At 38.4% G+C, this 17,694-nt stretch overlaps 2 protein-coding genes across 3 annotated transcripts in view; one reads left to right on the top strand and one right to left on the bottom strand.

Annotated features, from left to right (window-relative positions):
* The first annotated feature begins 911 nt into the window (after window positions 1–911).
* On the top strand, window positions 912–5,852 carry LOC106142848 (membrane-associated protein Hem). Of its 2 annotated transcripts, none has more exons than XM_013344760.2 (2): window positions 912–1,084; window positions 1,317–5,852. In XM_013344760.2, the coding sequence occupies exon 2, from the start codon at window positions 1,318–1,320 to the stop codon at window positions 4,690–4,692; it is 3,375 nt and encodes a 1,124-aa protein (XP_013200214.1). In that variant the 5' UTR covers window positions 912–1,084; window position 1,317; the 3' UTR covers window positions 4,693–5,852. The 2 variants fall into 2 exon arrangements, with proteins under 2 accessions (XP_013200214.1, XP_013200213.1); XM_013344759.2 differs by having other exon boundaries at window positions 912–1,088.
* A 379-nt stretch (window positions 5,853–6,231) lies between these two features.
* The window catches only part of LOC106142849 (disintegrin and metalloproteinase domain-containing protein 10), a 59,543-nt gene continuing 48,080 nt past the window's right edge, over window positions 6,232–17,694 (bottom strand). The window contains exons 7-16 of the mRNA XM_013344761.2: window positions 16,695–16,859; window positions 15,711–15,876; window positions 13,284–13,495; window positions 12,779–13,013; window positions 12,353–12,470; window positions 11,938–12,107; window positions 11,284–11,546; window positions 10,492–10,724; window positions 9,842–9,993; window positions 6,232–9,269 (exon numbers count right to left, since the gene is read on the bottom strand). Of these exons, the coding sequence (XP_013200215.1) occupies window positions 9,178–9,269; window positions 9,842–9,993; window positions 10,492–10,724; window positions 11,284–11,546; window positions 11,938–12,107; window positions 12,353–12,470; window positions 12,779–13,013; window positions 13,284–13,495; window positions 15,711–15,876; window positions 16,695–16,859 (1,806 nt within the window). The 3' untranslated portion in view covers window positions 6,232–9,177. The remainder of the gene's footprint in view (window positions 9,270–9,841; window positions 9,994–10,491; window positions 10,725–11,283; window positions 11,547–11,937; window positions 12,108–12,352; window positions 12,471–12,778; window positions 13,014–13,283; window positions 13,496–15,710; window positions 15,877–16,694; window positions 16,860–17,694) is intronic.

The following is a 17,694-nucleotide window of genomic DNA, read 5'->3' as shown; positions in this document are numbered from 1 at the left end:
CTTTTCGGCTTCGCTCATAGACGTCTCAGACATTCGTTCGACACCGGTTTCATTAAATCGCTGTTTGTAGATTTTATTTAAGTTACCTATTACCTATATCAAAACAAAATATGGTGAAATTGTACCACTCTAATAAATCCTATATTTATTATATTTGATCTTCCATATTAAACGGATTTTAAATATATTTCCAAAATATCGTGTGGTTCCCAGCAGTTAAGAATAGGAATTCTCAATTTCTTTCTCATATATGTCGTAAAAGGCGATCAAAGGAGGGTTATGAACTTGGGATTATTTTATTTAAGCAATGGAAAGTACCCTGTCACGCTTTCATAAACTGAAAATAGCATGAAAATCGGTTCAGCAAAACGTAACAACGCGCGCACCTTTATTTGACGGCGGTTGAAAATCAGTTTGCATCTTTTTCTACTCTTCAGAAGTGTTTAGCCGGCCGCAACGGCGACGCGACACCGGTACGAAGAAATTCGACGTGGCATGATATTTATCAGTACTAGTGCCGCCAGTAAGCCGCGTGCGACCGAGTCAAGATACGATAAAAAGGTGCCGTTAAACTCGGTGCACTTGGAATCAAATGAGGATCTAATAAGACGCGGGAGCCGATAACAATTGCTCGGAGTCAATAAGAGTAAAACTCATAAACACATTTAAATATTCGAGACTGGAGGTACCTATGTATACTTATCACGACGTCTTGTAACAGGACCTAAATTTAACTACACTGCTTTCTTGTACCATCACGTTAGTTATAATAAGCAAACCTGCGGTTGGTCGGTAAGACGAACACGCATTTTTCTTGGCTACATAGGTATAATTTCTTTGGGTAAAATTGGAAAAAAAGTGACATGACAGTGAGACCGTAAATGACAGCAATAATTAAATTGACGGAGAGAGAGAATTTAGTCTATGGTACATTACAATATTGCGGCCGCTCCCATCCTGTTTTTATGATAATATTAAAGAAAATTCATTAGAACTGGAAGAAAATACGTCGGGTCTAGTGTTGTTAATGCAAATCTAGTTATGATGTATAAATCTCACCTGTAGTGGTCATTCGTGATACTAAGTAGGTACGTATGTTTTGGATTCGATGTCAGTATTTTCATTGACCGACTTTGCGTGGGTCTCCGTTTGAGGCTGGTTTCTTATTTGATACGCCACCGATCAGTTTTACGTACTTAGTTAAAAGATTAAAGATACAAGCTTTCGTCCACGCTATTGTATGCAAGATTATTTCTTACTTCGTAAATATCTTACTCATCTGCTGTTAAATATAAACAACTTACTATTTGTTTCAGAATGTCTCTATCGAAGGCAGTACATATCAGCCAGCAAAAGCTGGCTGAAAAACTGATCATATTGAATGACCGAGGCATTGGAATGCTAACAAGAATCTACAACATCAAAAAAGCGTGTGGCGATGCTAAATCCAAACCAGCATTCCTATCTGATAAAGCATTGGAATCTTCAATCAAACATATTGTCAGAAGATTTCCTAATATAGATGTCAAAGGACTACAAGCTATAACTAACATAAGAAATGAGATTATAAAGTCTTTGTCTTTATATTATTACACTTTTGTTGATCTTCTAGATTTCAGGGATAATGTTTGTGAACTTCTGAATATCATAGATACTTGCCAAGTCACTCTTGACTTGACAATCAACTTTGAGTTGACTAAAAATTACTTAGATTTGGTGTCCACATATGTATCTTTGATGATATTACTTGCCCGTGTTGAAGACCGCAAAGCAGTTTTGGGATTGTTCAATGCTGCACATGAAATGGTTCACAATCAAATAGATCCCAGTTTCCCTCGACTTGGGCAATTGATTGTGGACTATGATGCTCCATTGAAAAAACTTTCAGATGAATTTGTGATACATCAAAAGCCACTCATGTCTGCTTTGAATTCATTATGGCATGTTTATCCTGCTAGGAACCTCACAGCAGAGCATTGGCGGTCAGAGCAGAAACTCAGCTTAGTCAGCAACCCAGCACTGCTCTTGAAACCTTCGGAAACCAATACCATGTCCTGTGAGTATTTGTCATTGGAATCTCTTGAAAGATGGATTATATTTGGGTTTGCTCTGTGCCATCAAATGCTGCAACATGAACGCAATACTAAGATGTGGGTGAGTGCATTGGAGTCTGGATGGGTCATAACGCTTTTTAGGGATGAAGTCATTTATATCCACAGTTACATTCAGGGATTTTTTGATGGAATAAAAGGATATGGCAAGAAAGTATCAGAAGTTAAAGATTGCTATCACCATGCTGTTCAAAAGGCTGGTTATAAACACAGAGAGAGAAGGAAATTCCTAAGAACTGCTTTGAAAGAACTTGGGCTAATATTGACAGACCAGCCTGGCTTATTGGGCCCAAAAGCATTGTTGATATTTATGGGCCTGTGCTATGCAAGGGATGAAGTGTTTTGGCTAATAAGACATAATGATAATCCTCCACAGAAAGTAAAAGGAAAATCAACTGAAGATTTGGTTGATCGTCACCTTCCTGAATTACTGTTTCATATGGAGGAATTGAGGGCTTTGGTGCGCAAATACAGTCAGGTCATGCAGAGATATTATGTCCAGTTTTTGTCAGGCTATGATGCAGTGGCATTAAATTTGATGATACAGAATTTGCAGGTTTGCCCAGAGGATGAGAGCATCATATTATCTTCATTGTGTAATACTGCTGCCAACTTGAGTGTAAAACAAGTTGAGGATAATGAATTATTTGATTTTAGAGCTTTTCGTTTGGATTGGTTTAGACTGCAGACTTATACATCAGGAGCCAAAAGCTCTTTTAATTTGAGTGATCAAAGAGAATTGGCACAATTTATTGATAAAATGGTTTTCCACACCAAGATGGTAGATAACCTTGACGAAATTATGGTAGAAACATCTGACTTATCTATTTTCTGTTTTTATAGCAAGATATTTGAAAACCAATTCCATATGTGTTTAGAGTTTCCAGCTCAAAATAGATACATTATTGCTTTCCCGTTAATATGTAGTCATTTCCAAAACTGTACTCATGAGCTGTGTCCAGAAGAGAGACATCATATTAGAGAGAGGAGTCTTTCAGTAGTGAATATTTTCTTAGATGAAATGGCAAAAGAGGCTAAAAATATAATTACTACAATCTGCGATGAACAATGCACAATGAGTGACAAATTGCTGCCCAAACATTGCGCACAGACCATTGCCCAGTTGGCCAACAGAAAGAAAAAAGATAAAAATAAAAAGAACACAATTGAAATTGTGAAACCTGGAGCAGAAAGTTACAGAAGGACCAGAGAAGAACTCACCACCATGGATAAACTTCATATGGCATTAACTGAACTTTGCTATGCAATAAATTATTGCACAACTGTCAATGTGTGGGAATACACCTTTGCACCTCGCGAATACCTTAACCAGCATTTAGAGAACAGATTCTCCAAGGCGCTGGTTGGCATGGTCATGTTCAATCAGGATACTAGTGAAATTGCCAAACCTTCAGAATTGCTTGTAAGTGTTCGGGCCTATATGAATGTCTTGCAAACCGTGGAAAACTATGTTCATATTGACATGACAAGAGTTTTTAACAACTGTTTACTCCAACAAACACAGAACATGGACAGCCATGGCGAAAAAACAATAGCATCTTTATACACTCAGTGGTATTCTGAAATATTACTCAGGAGAGTGAGTGCTGGCAGCATTTGCTTCTCCATGAACCAAAAGGCATTTGTTAGTCTCACAGCTGAGGTTGCAATTCCTTTTAATGCTGAAGAGTATTCAGATATCAATGAGCTTAGAGCTCTCGCTGAATTGATTGGCCCTTATGGTATGAAACTTTTGAGTGAAACTTTGATGTGGCATATTTCAAGCCAAGTGCAAGAACTAAAAAAACTTGTAGTCCAGAACAAGGAAGTCCTTCAAGCACTTAGAACAAACTTTGATAAGCCCGAAATCATGAGAGAACAGTTCAAGAGACTGCAGCAAGTAGACAATGTATTGCAAAGAATGACAATAATTGGAGTAATTTTGAGCTTCCGTCAGATTGCGCAAGAGTCATTGCTCGATGTATTAGAAAGGCGGATACCGTTTTTGATAAGTTCAATAAAGGACTTCCAGCAACAATTGCCTAGTGGCGACCCCATGCGGGTCATCTCTGAAATGTGCTCTGCTGCCGGTTTACCCTGCAAGGTAGATCCAACACTCGCGTCGGCTCTACGACAGCATAAGGCAGAGTTAGAAGAAGAGGAGCACCTAATTGTGTGCCTACTGATGGTATTTGTAGCAGTGTCCCTGCCAAGATTGGCGCGCAATGAAAGCTCGTTCTACAGACCATCTTTAGAAGGCCACGCAAATAATATCCATTGCATTGCTCCTGCCATCAACCACATATTTGGTGCATTGTTCACCATTTGCGGGCAGGGTGATATCGAAGATCGTATGAAAGAGTTTTTAGCTTTGGCGTCGTCGTCTTTGCTGCGTTTGGGTCAAGAGACTGATAAAGAAGCAATACGTAACCGAGAATCTGTGTATTTACTTCTTGACCTTATAGTTCAGGAGTCGCCATTTCTAACGATGGATTTACTTGAATCATGTTTCCCTTATGTGCTGATCCGCAATGCTTATCATGAAGTGCATAAACAGGAACAAATGCTGTTGCATTCATAATTAAGATATTATTTTGAAAAACGACAATCATGTATTTTATTTAGATTTAGATACCATATTTATATTGTCTACTTGCAGACATATTCCAATATGATTAAGGATATATTAGCCATTAGTGCACTTTTGAGATTAATTTTTCCATCATAATTTCATAAGACTGGAATAATACTGTTCCCTACAAATATTTCTTTGAAAATACATACATATATCATATACTTATTTAAAATACGTAATGTAGTTTACGTATAATTATTTTTTTAGATTTAAGTTTCCAATGTACTAAAGATATGTTTACCGCCTAGCTTCATTCTTGATAAACACGTTGGTTGCTTGCCTATAATTATTATGATAAAAATGTCATTCCCATTATTTTTAATCCTAAAGCTCTATAATAAGTTCAAGTTTTTGGTAAATTGTCATTCGATTATATTCGTTTTTGAGAATGAATGGAAATATATTTGCATTTATATTAATCCCACCATGTCATCTATTATTTCATTATCGTCTGCTTTCACTTGGTATTTTTAATTGTTGTGCAATTGCATAATTGTATTTTAAATTTTATTGTTGACTAACGAAGATAATTAAAGGTTGTCGACTTTTTGTTCGTACGGTCCATAAATCATCTCATCATGAGTACCTAGCTTATTGTTGATATCTTTAACCGCAATAAAGATGCTTAGGTTGCCCTTTATGTTACGTGCGCGGTCCTTCTGTTACTCGCGTCAAGGGTAATGTGGAAGTTACAAATTTATTTTCTGATATTCTAGTAATCTTAGAGCCCAAACAGACCCTTTCAGCGTTTTATATTCTTTGTATACCTTTATTTTTAATAGAGAGTAGTGCATTTCATTCAATTATTAGCGAAGCTTGGATAGGCATGTAACATCTTCGACTTCATCGTCAGTAACCATCATGTGAGATAGAAGGCAAATGCTTATCCAATATTGACTAATTTAAAAAAATCAAGCCATAGAATTTACTAATCGTTTTTTCACTTTAGAAGAATGCAAAATTTCTGAAAAAAAAATAAAGTTTGTAAAAAAACCTTTATTAATTTTGCCATGGAAATAGTATATTATTCCGATATCTATGTAAAGAGCAAATTTTGTACCTTTTAAATTAAGTACTCGTGTTTAATAAACAGAACTTAAATCCAAACCTTTTCATTTTAATTCTCTTCTCAATACCTGTCATGGACCTTTATCAGAGTAATTCACCGTTGGCCGGGGTACAGTTCTGCAGATAGAACAAGTCTTTCTTGCAGTGAGGACTTTCACGTTCATAAATAATCCTGCTGGTCCCCTAAGATTTAAGTGATACATACCCCTACGAGTACATGTCATGAAAGATGGGCAACTCTTACGTTTAGCTGCCTGCCTCACTTGGGAAAGGGTCTTGGAATGAGATGAAGTGGTCTTGTCCTACTCTGCCAAAAAGCAACAATCAGCACGAAAACATTATCAATATTTTTCTGTATGGAAGAAGATAGATACTGTTTGTATTGTTATTAATATTAAACAAATAAGACACAAGAAATTTCATGTAAAATTTATTGTTTTTTTATTTTATTTTGAAATCACATGTTGTAACATTCATTTTGTTAATTAAATTGTCATTTAAATAATCTATTACGGTAAACTAGCTTATACTTAGGAGAAATAATGCCATTGAGTACTACTAGTGATGGAATTAATGCTTTCCACCATTACGCGATTGGTCAAGTCACTCTACAACGGAAACATTACGACGCTCTCGGTATACATACAAATATACAATCTTATAGTACAATTACGAAGAACTTGCATATTGTTTCGACATTCACTAATAAAATGGCATTAATATGGTATACTTATAAGACTGATCCTTAACATTAATGTGTAGAAATAATAAAAAATACATCATGCTCTTTGGCTTGCACGACGGAAAGTAACTCTACGTAGTTATGATCGATAATAAAATCTCATTACCTATCAAAGAGATCAATTGAACTGAACCAACGAAATACTCGTCGTCTGATATAAAAGAAGTGTACTGTGATATGCAACTTCGTTTCGTCAAATACGTAGTCCACGGTTGTCTTTAAAATTTCACACATAATTACGAATATTAAGACTTAAGAACTTTTCATTTAATTTGACGCGAAATGTTCTCTGAATGTAGTGAAGAATTGAGAGGATTTTTCTGAATAAAGTAATTTTATTGGGAATACTTCCCAAAACATCTCATTCTTCACTATTTCCAGTGAATATAGAAAGAAAAGTACTCGAAAAATTATTCATAATTACTTCCACGGTTAACATAATTGTATCATAATTGCAGCATTTGAGCCATTTTACGCACAAACTCATACACACAGCTATAAAATTAAAAAATGCATTCATTTTTTTAATACCATAGCGAGATTGAATGATTTTCAGTCTAATAATATTTGATCATTTGGCAATACTGTTAATTTCATATTATATACTACTTAAAATTATAGTAAATAAATTTAATGAATCCAAAAGTACATCAGTGGCCATAGGAAGACTAAATGCAAATTTTGAAAAAGTCTTTTTGAGCCCATAAATTTACTAAACAATCGTGGAGGTCAATGTTATGTTACACCGCGGCTTTGGGAAAGGGGTAACGAAGAAACAGGTATAATGGCACCTCGATATTCCACTTACGTTTACATTAAATATGATAAAAATAACTTTTTTTTTATAAAAAACTATTAACTTACAGAGATTCCAAGTAAAACAATGCAATATTTTATACAGTTATCATATTGTATTATCGGTACGAAAGTTTAGTATGTCTGTATGATATTTATACATCATAGCCTTCGTATAACCTCTCCATTTATATACAAAAATATACATAAATGTCCAGTGCGGGGTTTACCCTAACAAATATAAAAGTCACCGGCTCGAGTGATCGCGCCGTTTGCAAAACTAGCTTTAGTCATCATTTAGAGTATAAAAATAACAGCTTATTTTAGACACGTCGCCAAAGGTAGATTTGAGCCCAGTTCAGTATACCGATATTCGTATTGAGCAAAATATTTATTATCCTCTTACGAATCACAAACGAAAGCAGTCAAATTCATTAAAAAAGGGGGCACTGTGCGTAGCGGCTCGCCTCGAGTCGGCGTGGGGACGCCTGCTTTAACATCCTGTTTACATGAACTTAGTACCTTCGAGTCTTTTTTGATCTGTTAGTTCTCTGTAGTAGGGCACAATGAATATCCACCATTTTTGTCGTTAGTAATAAAATAGATACTAAGTCCATGTAAACTAGGGTCAACGGTTTTGAGGTAACAAGATCTATTTCAAGAACGCGGTCTTATTTCGTACTTTAATTCATGAATATACATCGCACGCTTGAATAATAATTAGTTCAAAGGTATGATAAGAATTTCTACCAATTTGAACTGAACGTGGTAGAAATCCGACCTTCAATAGTTTTTAACATTCAGATTTCCGTCGACATAATTTGTGCACTTCTGAAAACCCAGAGCACATCATAATACTGCACATCTCGGAAATATATTGCAATAATACGTCATCTCCCTCTTTCCAATTTTTTTGTAAAACCTCAGAGTTAAACAGAGAGGGAAGATAAGCATCGTGAACGATCGTTACCCTCCAGATATCTTGGTAACTATTTATAAATAACACTGGTATTAACCGCGCTCGTAAGGTATCTTTTATTTATCTCGAACGTTTCGAATCATGTTAAAATGTCCCGTGGTCATCGAGCGACTGTAATATAATTTGAAAATCCGAGATAAAGTAAAGGTACGTTACGCGCGTTTAATACCTTTATCATTTATAAAATGTAAATGGCAACGCGAAGGTTCAAATTTTGGTAACTAGAGCTTGGATAGCCCGTATCCTCCAAAATATTCGGACATTTTAGAGGTGGTGATATATCATGAATCCTTGATGTAGTCCTACCTGTTTGTGACAGTTGGTGTTTTTAAGGGAGTGAATGTGATATTGTGGTATGCGAGGCGAGAAAGATGTAATCAAACCGCGTCCCCTAGATATCTTGGTACAATAGACCGTGTTCTATTAAGTATATCGGGAGAACATATCATATCGCGTTATCTCGAAAAAAAATAGACTTTGTTCTCGTATATATTCGTGGCTAACTGTGATAGCTGACAAGGCATCAGACCGATCCACGTGGCACGAAAACTCCAGCTCTAACGTCAGGGGGTACTGTCAAACCGGCAACACTTGGCTAACGAGAAACAGAGTACTTCTACGAATGGGCATAACCATTAAATCGTGTCAGACCGCGTCCTTTAGATATCCTGTTAAAAAAAGACCTTGTCCTTTATCTATTGTTTGCAGATCATGTTCCCTAGATATCTTCTTGCCTATTTGTGACAGCTAGCGTCTCTGGGGAGTGGAGCGTGATGGTAGTCTGGGAAGCGGCGTCAGACCGACACACGTAGCCTAAAAGCACCAGCTCCAACGCCATTGGGTACTGTCAGACCTTTTGTGGGCGAAGTTCGTACGATTGTGGGTACGCATTTGCGTACGGCTCACTGCGACGCGACGAGGGACCGGCGGGCGCTGATGCTGGAATGGATAAGTTTTTATTAGAATGAGTTTAGAGCGATTGATAAAAGTAAATAATGTTTTAATAATGTTTTCAGGAATGCACAATGATTGACTGACACTGATGAGTGGTTGAATATCTATCGAGTTATCATCTCCGTCAGTATTAGCTATATACCTTTTATCATGCGATCTGCTGTGATTTGGTATTCCCTTCCTGCATCTCTCTTCGCCGATACCTACGAATTGGAGATTTTCAAGGCAAGAGCGAATGCCTATTTGAGCTTGTGTGCACCAACTTCATCTTTCTTATCACCAGGCAGATTGAGTTCAAGAGCACTCAAAACTATCATAACAACAATACTTGCGCATCGTGTGGTTCCTTATGGATATCGTAATAGGAGACTAAGGATATCTAGTGCACCTTATACCAAAATCTGATGTGGGTTCGGTTCCCCTTTAAAGGTTGCAGAGGTCAGAGGGAAGATCGCTTCATGTAAAAACCTGTTCACTGCTTTCGAGCCATTTGTAAAGAGGTGAGGACGTAATGTATGTCGCAGTATGACAGTGAGGAGGTGGAGCATAGAACTGACCCACGTCCCTGGCGCAGTAGGCGGCGGGCGCGGCGTAGCCCTTGGCGGCGCGCGCGCGGCGGTGGCCGGCGCGGGGCGCGGCGCGCGGCCCGCCCGGGTGCCGCATGCGCCGCAGCGTGTTCATCGGCCGCCGCAGCGTCTCCGACAGCCGCCTGCGACGGGGTAAACATTTCGATTAAATCGATTCATCGCAACAAAGTATTCTCTCGTCAACATTTCTAATGCAAAACTGTTTTTTACTTTCGCGTTGCATTATACTGTTTACAAATAATACAGGTATTACCGACCATTGATCACTGACTCGCTCGGTGATTCGAAACGTCCGAGATAAAATTAAAGTACCTACATTTCTGTCACATAGAAAATTACTTGATATATGACAGAAAGAAGACATCTGAAAAGCTAATATGACACGAAAAACATGTGTTTCCTCAAAATAGCGCGACTTTGTGTCGTGTCATGTCGTCAAACTAATATAACACCCCACTGTTTCTTAAAGGTTTAAAGCACCTGATTACGCTAAGAACCTCTTAACGCACTGGAGAACCTTTAAAAAAATTGCTCTATCACCCACACGTGTTCCGATTAGGACGTGGCATGTCAGTCAGCAGCAGCTACACCCAACTAGGATGGCATTAATGATAACATACCGCGCGGGGGGTCGCTTGGGGTTGGAGGAGGGTGTGTGCACAGCGCAGCACTTGACGAAGGCACCCATGCACACCACCAGCGCCACGCCGGCCAGCAGCACCGCCCACCACTGCTCCGTCACCCACGCCTGAACCGACTGAAGGGTAGCTCGGTTCAGGAGGAGGTTCTTCAGACGAGCGAGGGGACCTTCGGCGTCTACCGCCCGGCATTTGAGGAATACGTCGCAGTAGCCCTGTGGACAAATGTGGGCTTTTAAAATTTTTTTTCTTAATATTCTTATGAACTCGGCCGTGCTCTGGCGGGAGTCGGGCGCGGGCCCGGTCTGGCACGCCAGCTGGCAGCTAGCAGACACCTACCTGGAAGTTATCGCAGGGCGAGCCGGGCCGCAGACTGATGCCGCCCGGCGGCAGCCCCACGCGGTCCGCGAACTCGGCCGTGCTCTGGCAGGAGTCGGGCGCGGGCCCGGTCTGGCACGCCAGCTGGCAGCTAGCAGACACCTACCTGGAAGTTATCGCAGGGCGAGCCGGGCCGCAGACTGATGCCGCCCGGCGGCAGCCCCACGCGGTCCGCGAACTCGGCCGTGCTCTGGCAGGAGTCGGGCGCGGGCCCGGTCTGGCACGCCAGCTGGCAGCTAGCAGACACCTACCTGGAAGTTATCGCAGGGCGAGCCGGGCCGCAGACTGATGCCGCCCGGCGGCAGCCCCACGCGGTCCGCGAACTCGGCCGTGCTCTGGCAGGAGTCGGGCGCGGGCCCGGTCTGGCACGCCAGCTGGCAGCTAGCAGACACCTACCTGGAAGTTATCGCAGGGCGAGCCGGGCCGCAGACTGATGCCGCCCGGCGGCAGCCCCACGCGGTCCGCGAACTCGGCCGTGCTCTGGCAGGAGTCGGGCGCGGGCCCGGTCTGGCACGCCAGCTGGCACAGCAGCCGCCGGTCCACCACCGCCGTCACGCCCGGGCCCTTCTGGGTGGGCGCCGACGACAGGAAGCACTCCTTCATGTTCCACGCGAGGCAGATCGAGCCGGTGCACTCGCCGTTGTTGCAAAGTTGGGTGCCTGCGGAGAGATAGATAATCTTATTAGGATATGAAAAGGCATTTTTCCAAACATCACGATAATACGAAATAATTTTTGGTACAGGTAATCAATTACTGAAAAACATACATCAAAGCGGAAACATGATATTTGTGTTTCTCAGAAACCTGTTTCGGGGAATGGTTTTAAATGGATTTCTCCATATAAAAACAAAAACTACTTCCCCTAGGTTTAAGGTAAGTTTTTTTATTCACGTAAAATTTTGAAATTACTTCATAACCTTACTCCTCTCTTCCGTGGACATAGACATTAGACATTACAAATATATTATTAACATTTTTATTTTGGAACCACTTTTATTGCATTAATAAGTAATTTGTATCAAAATTATGATCAGTACAAAACAACTCACCATTGTTACATTTGGTGTGATTTGACATGACTCTAGGCTCAGGACACTCTGCCGACCGTCCGGAGCAAAAAGAAGCGTGGCTACATTCCGTGGCTTCCCGGCATGTTTGATTTCGGAACGCGAGCACGAATTGGCATGTGCGCGCGTGGCAGCATGGACCTTGCGATGGACTGAGGAAGAACATGAAATTTATATTTACTTAAAAAATATCTGTGATGCTCATCATTAATAAATGATGGATTATTGAGGGCTGTCTTAATTCGAGTGAATCGAGCATGCGAAAGCACAATGATTCGAAACAATTAGGATTAAAAATATTCATTTTATGCATCTAAAAGAAGAAGTGTATAACCTACAAAATAGTATTAGAAATTAAATCTTAGTTAACAATGAAAAGTCGAATTTCTTATATTACCTGCATTGTGTATTGGCTTTCCTAGTGCATCCTTTGGCTGTGACGTTTCTCTCTTTGTCGTAGGAACTAACTTGCCGAGGATAGCAGCAGTGATCCTTACATTCGTTCTCGTCATAACCTGAAGACCAAAGATTAAGAACTATTACGTGTTTGTGTTTATTTTAACCCCTCTTTTGTGAACGTAGAGTTCCTCTGTCAAAATTAATTATCGAAAAGTAAAATTTTTTGACGATTATAAAACAAACAAAAACAAAAATTTCATTATTGATTTCTATGTAACACAATTTAGTAAAAGGTATTTAATAGAGTCAAGTACATGATTATTTCTCGTCATTCAGCAGTCACATTTTTCTTTTGACCGTTTTTCTTAGCGCCTAATATTGCACTAATATTCTCAGATACCATGAGAAACTGTTAAATACTTACCACAATCGCATTCCTCCCCATCTTCAACAATTTTATTCCCACAAAAAGCGCCCGCGCTAGCCGTTAGACAGTTCCTCTTTCTGCCGTCTCTCACAGCGTCTAACACTGCGCTAATGTTCCCGACGGAACATGAAGAGAAACGACTGTTGTTCGGACGGTCGCCTGAAGTGGCCGACGCGAACATTATGAAGTTGCCTTGCTGACCGCCCGGACGACATTCGGATGGGTAATCGTGCTGGAAACAAGGTTTGTTTGATTAATTTACTCCGAAGAAGGCAGAAATAGCATGTAAAAATTGTAATAAAGAGAGTTTCTCATTCAACATCCGTTCCTTTGAGACGCCTTTGTCCGATACTTGGAATATTCTCAACCTCTATCAAAATACCTTATAGTAATGTAAACACATATTAAAAGCATTCGCATTATTCAATCAAACACAACGACCACTTTACATCTCATATTTAATAGGTTTAATGTAGTTATAAATAGAAAATTAGTGACTTACTGGTGATCCAAAATTGTGTCCAATCTCGTGAGCGAGCGTTAACTGGCTGACTTTGGGCGGAACCCGACTATTGTAATTTACAAATGTAATTATTCCCGTATTTAGGGATCGTTTGGTGCTCTGATACATCCCTCCTATCGTCTCAGTGTATGTCTTGTATTTCTCGCAGATGCCGCCAGAGGCGCCACTTGCACTTGCCACCCACGCTAAGCCTGTAAAAGAGGTTTCATCGGTTCATAGTCGAAAAAAATATTTTTTAAATGTTTGCCACTAAATCTTAATACATTTAAATAAGACTGGCGAAATATCCGTCGCCAGAAAATTAAGATATTATACCAAAGATGATATACTTATACGACAAATTTTAACGTGATAAGTTAAATGGTTTCGGTATGGTTAAAATATATGTTTATATAAATAAAGTGAAAATAAATCAGGGATCTGACGTTAAGTTTATTTCCGAATCGAAAATAATAAACTTTTAAGACTTGGTTAATTTGGGATTATATTTTTTTTATGAACAATACCAAACAAACGAACCATTCCTTTTACTTGGAAGCCAAAAATTTAGGTATATTTTGTCTATTACATTTTAATAGTTTATTTCTCATTTTTACAGAAGAACAATAAATTGATTAGCACAAAAACATATACAAGTATATAAGTACCTACCTAAAATTGCAATACATACAATGTATGACTGATTTGATTATAAACAAACACGTTCTGTCCTGATTCATTCTTATCATATTTATCGCATTAACTTTTAAAACCACATCCGTAAGTCTCATGTCAACGAGCTACATACAGAGACTATAATATGCCGAGTGACTATCGGCAGAAATTCGGGCTCCTCCTGCTTAACTCCCGAGCGACCAAACCACTATTAATAAATTCATTGATGAGGTTCTCAAAAAAAAAAGGAGAGATCTCACAGCATCACTCAACGAATTTTTGGAGTAGCTCTCTCCTGGATGACCTACCATAGTCGACATAGCAGACTGTTGCCTGAATATCCTGCTTGTAACCTATCTAAACTGGAGGTATGATACGAATAAGAGATGAAATGGTTATTTTTTCAATTCGCTCGAAGCCACCTTGTGGCTATCAACATCAATACGTTTTATAAATAAACTAGCGATCCGCCCCGGCTTCGCAAAATTCGGAAAAAATTATACATAAAAACCTTCCTCTTGAATCACTCTACCTGTTACAAAAAACCGCATCAAAATCAGTTGCGTAATTTTAAAGATTTAAGCATACAGACAAACAGACTAAAATAGCGACTTTGTTTTATACTATGTAGTGATGTAGTACTTATACCAAAAATAACCTTTATTTTTAATAACTTCGAGACACGAAACAAGTTATTTAATTTTTAGGGCATTGTGTTCAGACTATTTGTTTTTTCTAGCCCCAAATATTAGCTGATGGTCGTTCAACAAACCAATCTATAAGTAGAACTTTTTTTTTATCGCAAGTAACACGTGCCTATAATAGTTCAATGGGTGATATACAAAAAAGCAAAGCTTGCATAAAAACTTGACAAGGCAATATGTAATTCATATCGTGACTTGAAAAGAATTAATGTGAGTCATACATTCAAGGTTATTAAATGTCAGTAAAGAATTATACATATAAGCGTTCAATCTTCTTAAATCTTAGGATTTATTCACTTTTTGAAATATTCAGCCATTGATTATTCACATATTTAGAAGTTTCAAATTAAACACTAATTTCTTTTATATACTAATCATATAAAGAAAAAGAATAAATCCTCTAACTTCCAAAATCAAGATTAGTTTTTACGTAATCGAAATGCCTACGGAAACATACGAATATTCTTTCATTTTGGAGTTCTAAAAGTAGTCGCTCTAATTTTGTCTGCGAAGTAAGTTATACAAGATTCTTTTGCTCTCAAGATATTATCATCTATTAGAAAAATCAAAGGACCAAAAAGAATATTCCTCATTAATTCAATTTAGTAGAACCATGGAAACGACAAACAAATTTGAAGTTTGTTGAACATTAAAATCAGAAAGTTTTAAAGATGTTAATAACAATGATTACTATTCTAACAAATCGAAGCTAGCAAATTAACGCGCCCTTCATCTTCGCGGGATCGACTACAATTGTTATATTTTGATGATAAAAAAAGATAAAGCTGTAATGTAAGTCAATGTCAATTTCACCATTATTCCATCCAACTAGTCTTAGTCTTTTCAAGAGTGATAGCTCTGTCTACCTTGCAGGAAAAAAACAAAAAAATACGGTTAAATTGAGAACCTCCTCCCTTTTTGAAGTCTGTCAACATAGATATAACTGTTGTCCTTTCTCTCCTTTCTCTCTCTCTCCTTGTTGAAAGGTGTGGATATAACCGGGACTAACGCCAGTGGGAAGAAAAAATGATAGAAGAAATGTACTTACCGAGAGTGCCTCCGGTGAAGTCCCTGTACGTGAACACATAAGCTAGGCAGAAGTCTTCGTGGTTGCCCAGGGAGTGCAGGTTCAGGAAGTTTGATACGTCGATGTTTTCTAAGCAAAACTGGTTCGTTTCAAAGTGATGCGTGTTGCACATTGAGTCGTCGTCGATCTGTTGTAATAATATTGAATGATTCAGTTTTCTATTTACCAATTTATTTGGAAGATCATCATAAAGAAATATAGAACAATATAATATATTTTAGACGTGGGCTTCGCTCTTGTGGGATTTTCAAAAATCTTTGATTTTGGTTGTAGTTAGAAAGATATTTCAGATATATTTTCCTACAAAGGCTCCACAAGTGTTTGTTTACAATTAGAAACGAAGAAAAATGTTATTGACTTAAAACAGAAACTGATTCACAGTCAATACATGAACGAGAAATGTAGCCTGAAGCTTTGAATATTATTTCTTTTTTATTTGCAAAATTTGAACTAACTCGACTAACAGCTAACATGTGAAACTAAGTTAAAGTTTTGCAGTGAAGTCGAAGAAGATAATTTATACGGTTCTGCGGTTAAACGCATTCGTTGCAGCAAAGTTGTAACGTTGCAAGTTTTTCTTAATACATACAGTAATGAGACGTTTAGGTAAGTTCACTGTCCACTAACTACTACCCGTAGATTTTTGAAAGTCTTAAACTGTTATGACATGATCGTTTGGCCGACGTATTTAAAATACACCTTTTCATATTTGAACGATTGGTGGACCGAATAGATCTACATTTCTACTTGAGAACAGTTACAGATCTACATTTCATATTGAATTACTAATCGTACCAAATTTTTAATAATTATTTGTGCCAACACGTAGTGTACATAGATATTTCTATGTATCAAAGCTACGCACTGAGGCATTTGGCATCCAAAAAACATATAATTTATCTACAAAAGATAATTTCCCATTTTGATGTGACTACCAGGACTTACCTTTATCCTCTGTACTTCAAACTTAATATTCCTATGTTCCATCTGCCCGTCGAATTTGGTGTCTCGGTAGATGTAGTTGACAGCTGTGACGTGATGCGAGATAAGGGAGAGAATCTCCTCTCGCGTCTTCATGTCCACTTCCGCCTTTTTGGATAAGTCCCGGTGCTGGAAGTAAGGGATTACGTACATACATATAGTCACGCCTATATATCGCGAGTTAGACAGAGCCAACAGTTTCGAAACGACTGAAAAGCCACGTTCGGTTGCATGGCTCCATGGTGGAACTGATATTCAAATAATGACAGGTTGCTAGCCCATCGCCAAGAAGAATTCCAAGTTTATTAGCCTATTATTTTGTCGCCTTGTACGACATCCATAGGAAAAAGGAAATCCATTCTAAAATGCCGGAACCACATTGCACTTAAAGTAAGTAAGGGATAAGTAGATATAGGTATATATACTCGTATATACAACAGAAAAGCCCGGAGGGGAAGGCAGAGACTACATCTTTCGATTTGCAGCAATCCCTAAATTATCCTTTCGCTTAAAATCAGAAGTAAGTAGATATTATCGTATAATAATACATTGTGTTGTTGACTTATAGGTTCTTGATTCATTATATTGAGTTTGGTTCGCATATTTCTCTCTCCTTATTACTGCCAACAATTTTTGTCTTTAATAAAAACAAGAAATATGAGTGGCTATTCGATATAAGGTAAATTTTCGAGAAATTCCACCCACGCAGACAACTTTTGCAACAATGTTAATTTACGTAAACAGGTATTTACAGGAAAGTGGCTATCTGATCCCGAGTTTCAACGCTATTGGATTAAAATTTTCATACTGAGTAATTAAAATAGCAGATTTATTTTCTCAATTGTAATTACTTTATTCGGACTTTTTGAAAATAAATGATTGGGGCTTCAAAGTGTTGTAGTATGCGCGTTTCGTTAGATACAGACGCTTCGGTGGCGTTGGTGTTTTAATAAGAATTTTCTCT

Source organism: Amyelois transitella, chromosome 9 (genome assembly GCF_032362555.1).
Source record: "Amyelois transitella isolate CPQ chromosome 9, ilAmyTran1.1, whole genome shotgun sequence".
Lineage (NCBI taxonomy): Eukaryota > Metazoa > Arthropoda > Insecta > Lepidoptera > Pyralidae > Amyelois > Amyelois transitella.
This window is presented reverse-complemented; position numbering and strand designations above follow the sequence as displayed.

Bases quoted from the DNA above. Each gene is read 5' to 3' on its own strand.
- LOC106142848 (XM_013344760.2), top strand. From the start codon at position 1,318: ATGTCTCTATCGAAGGCAGTACATATCAGCCAGCAAAAGCTGGCTGAA.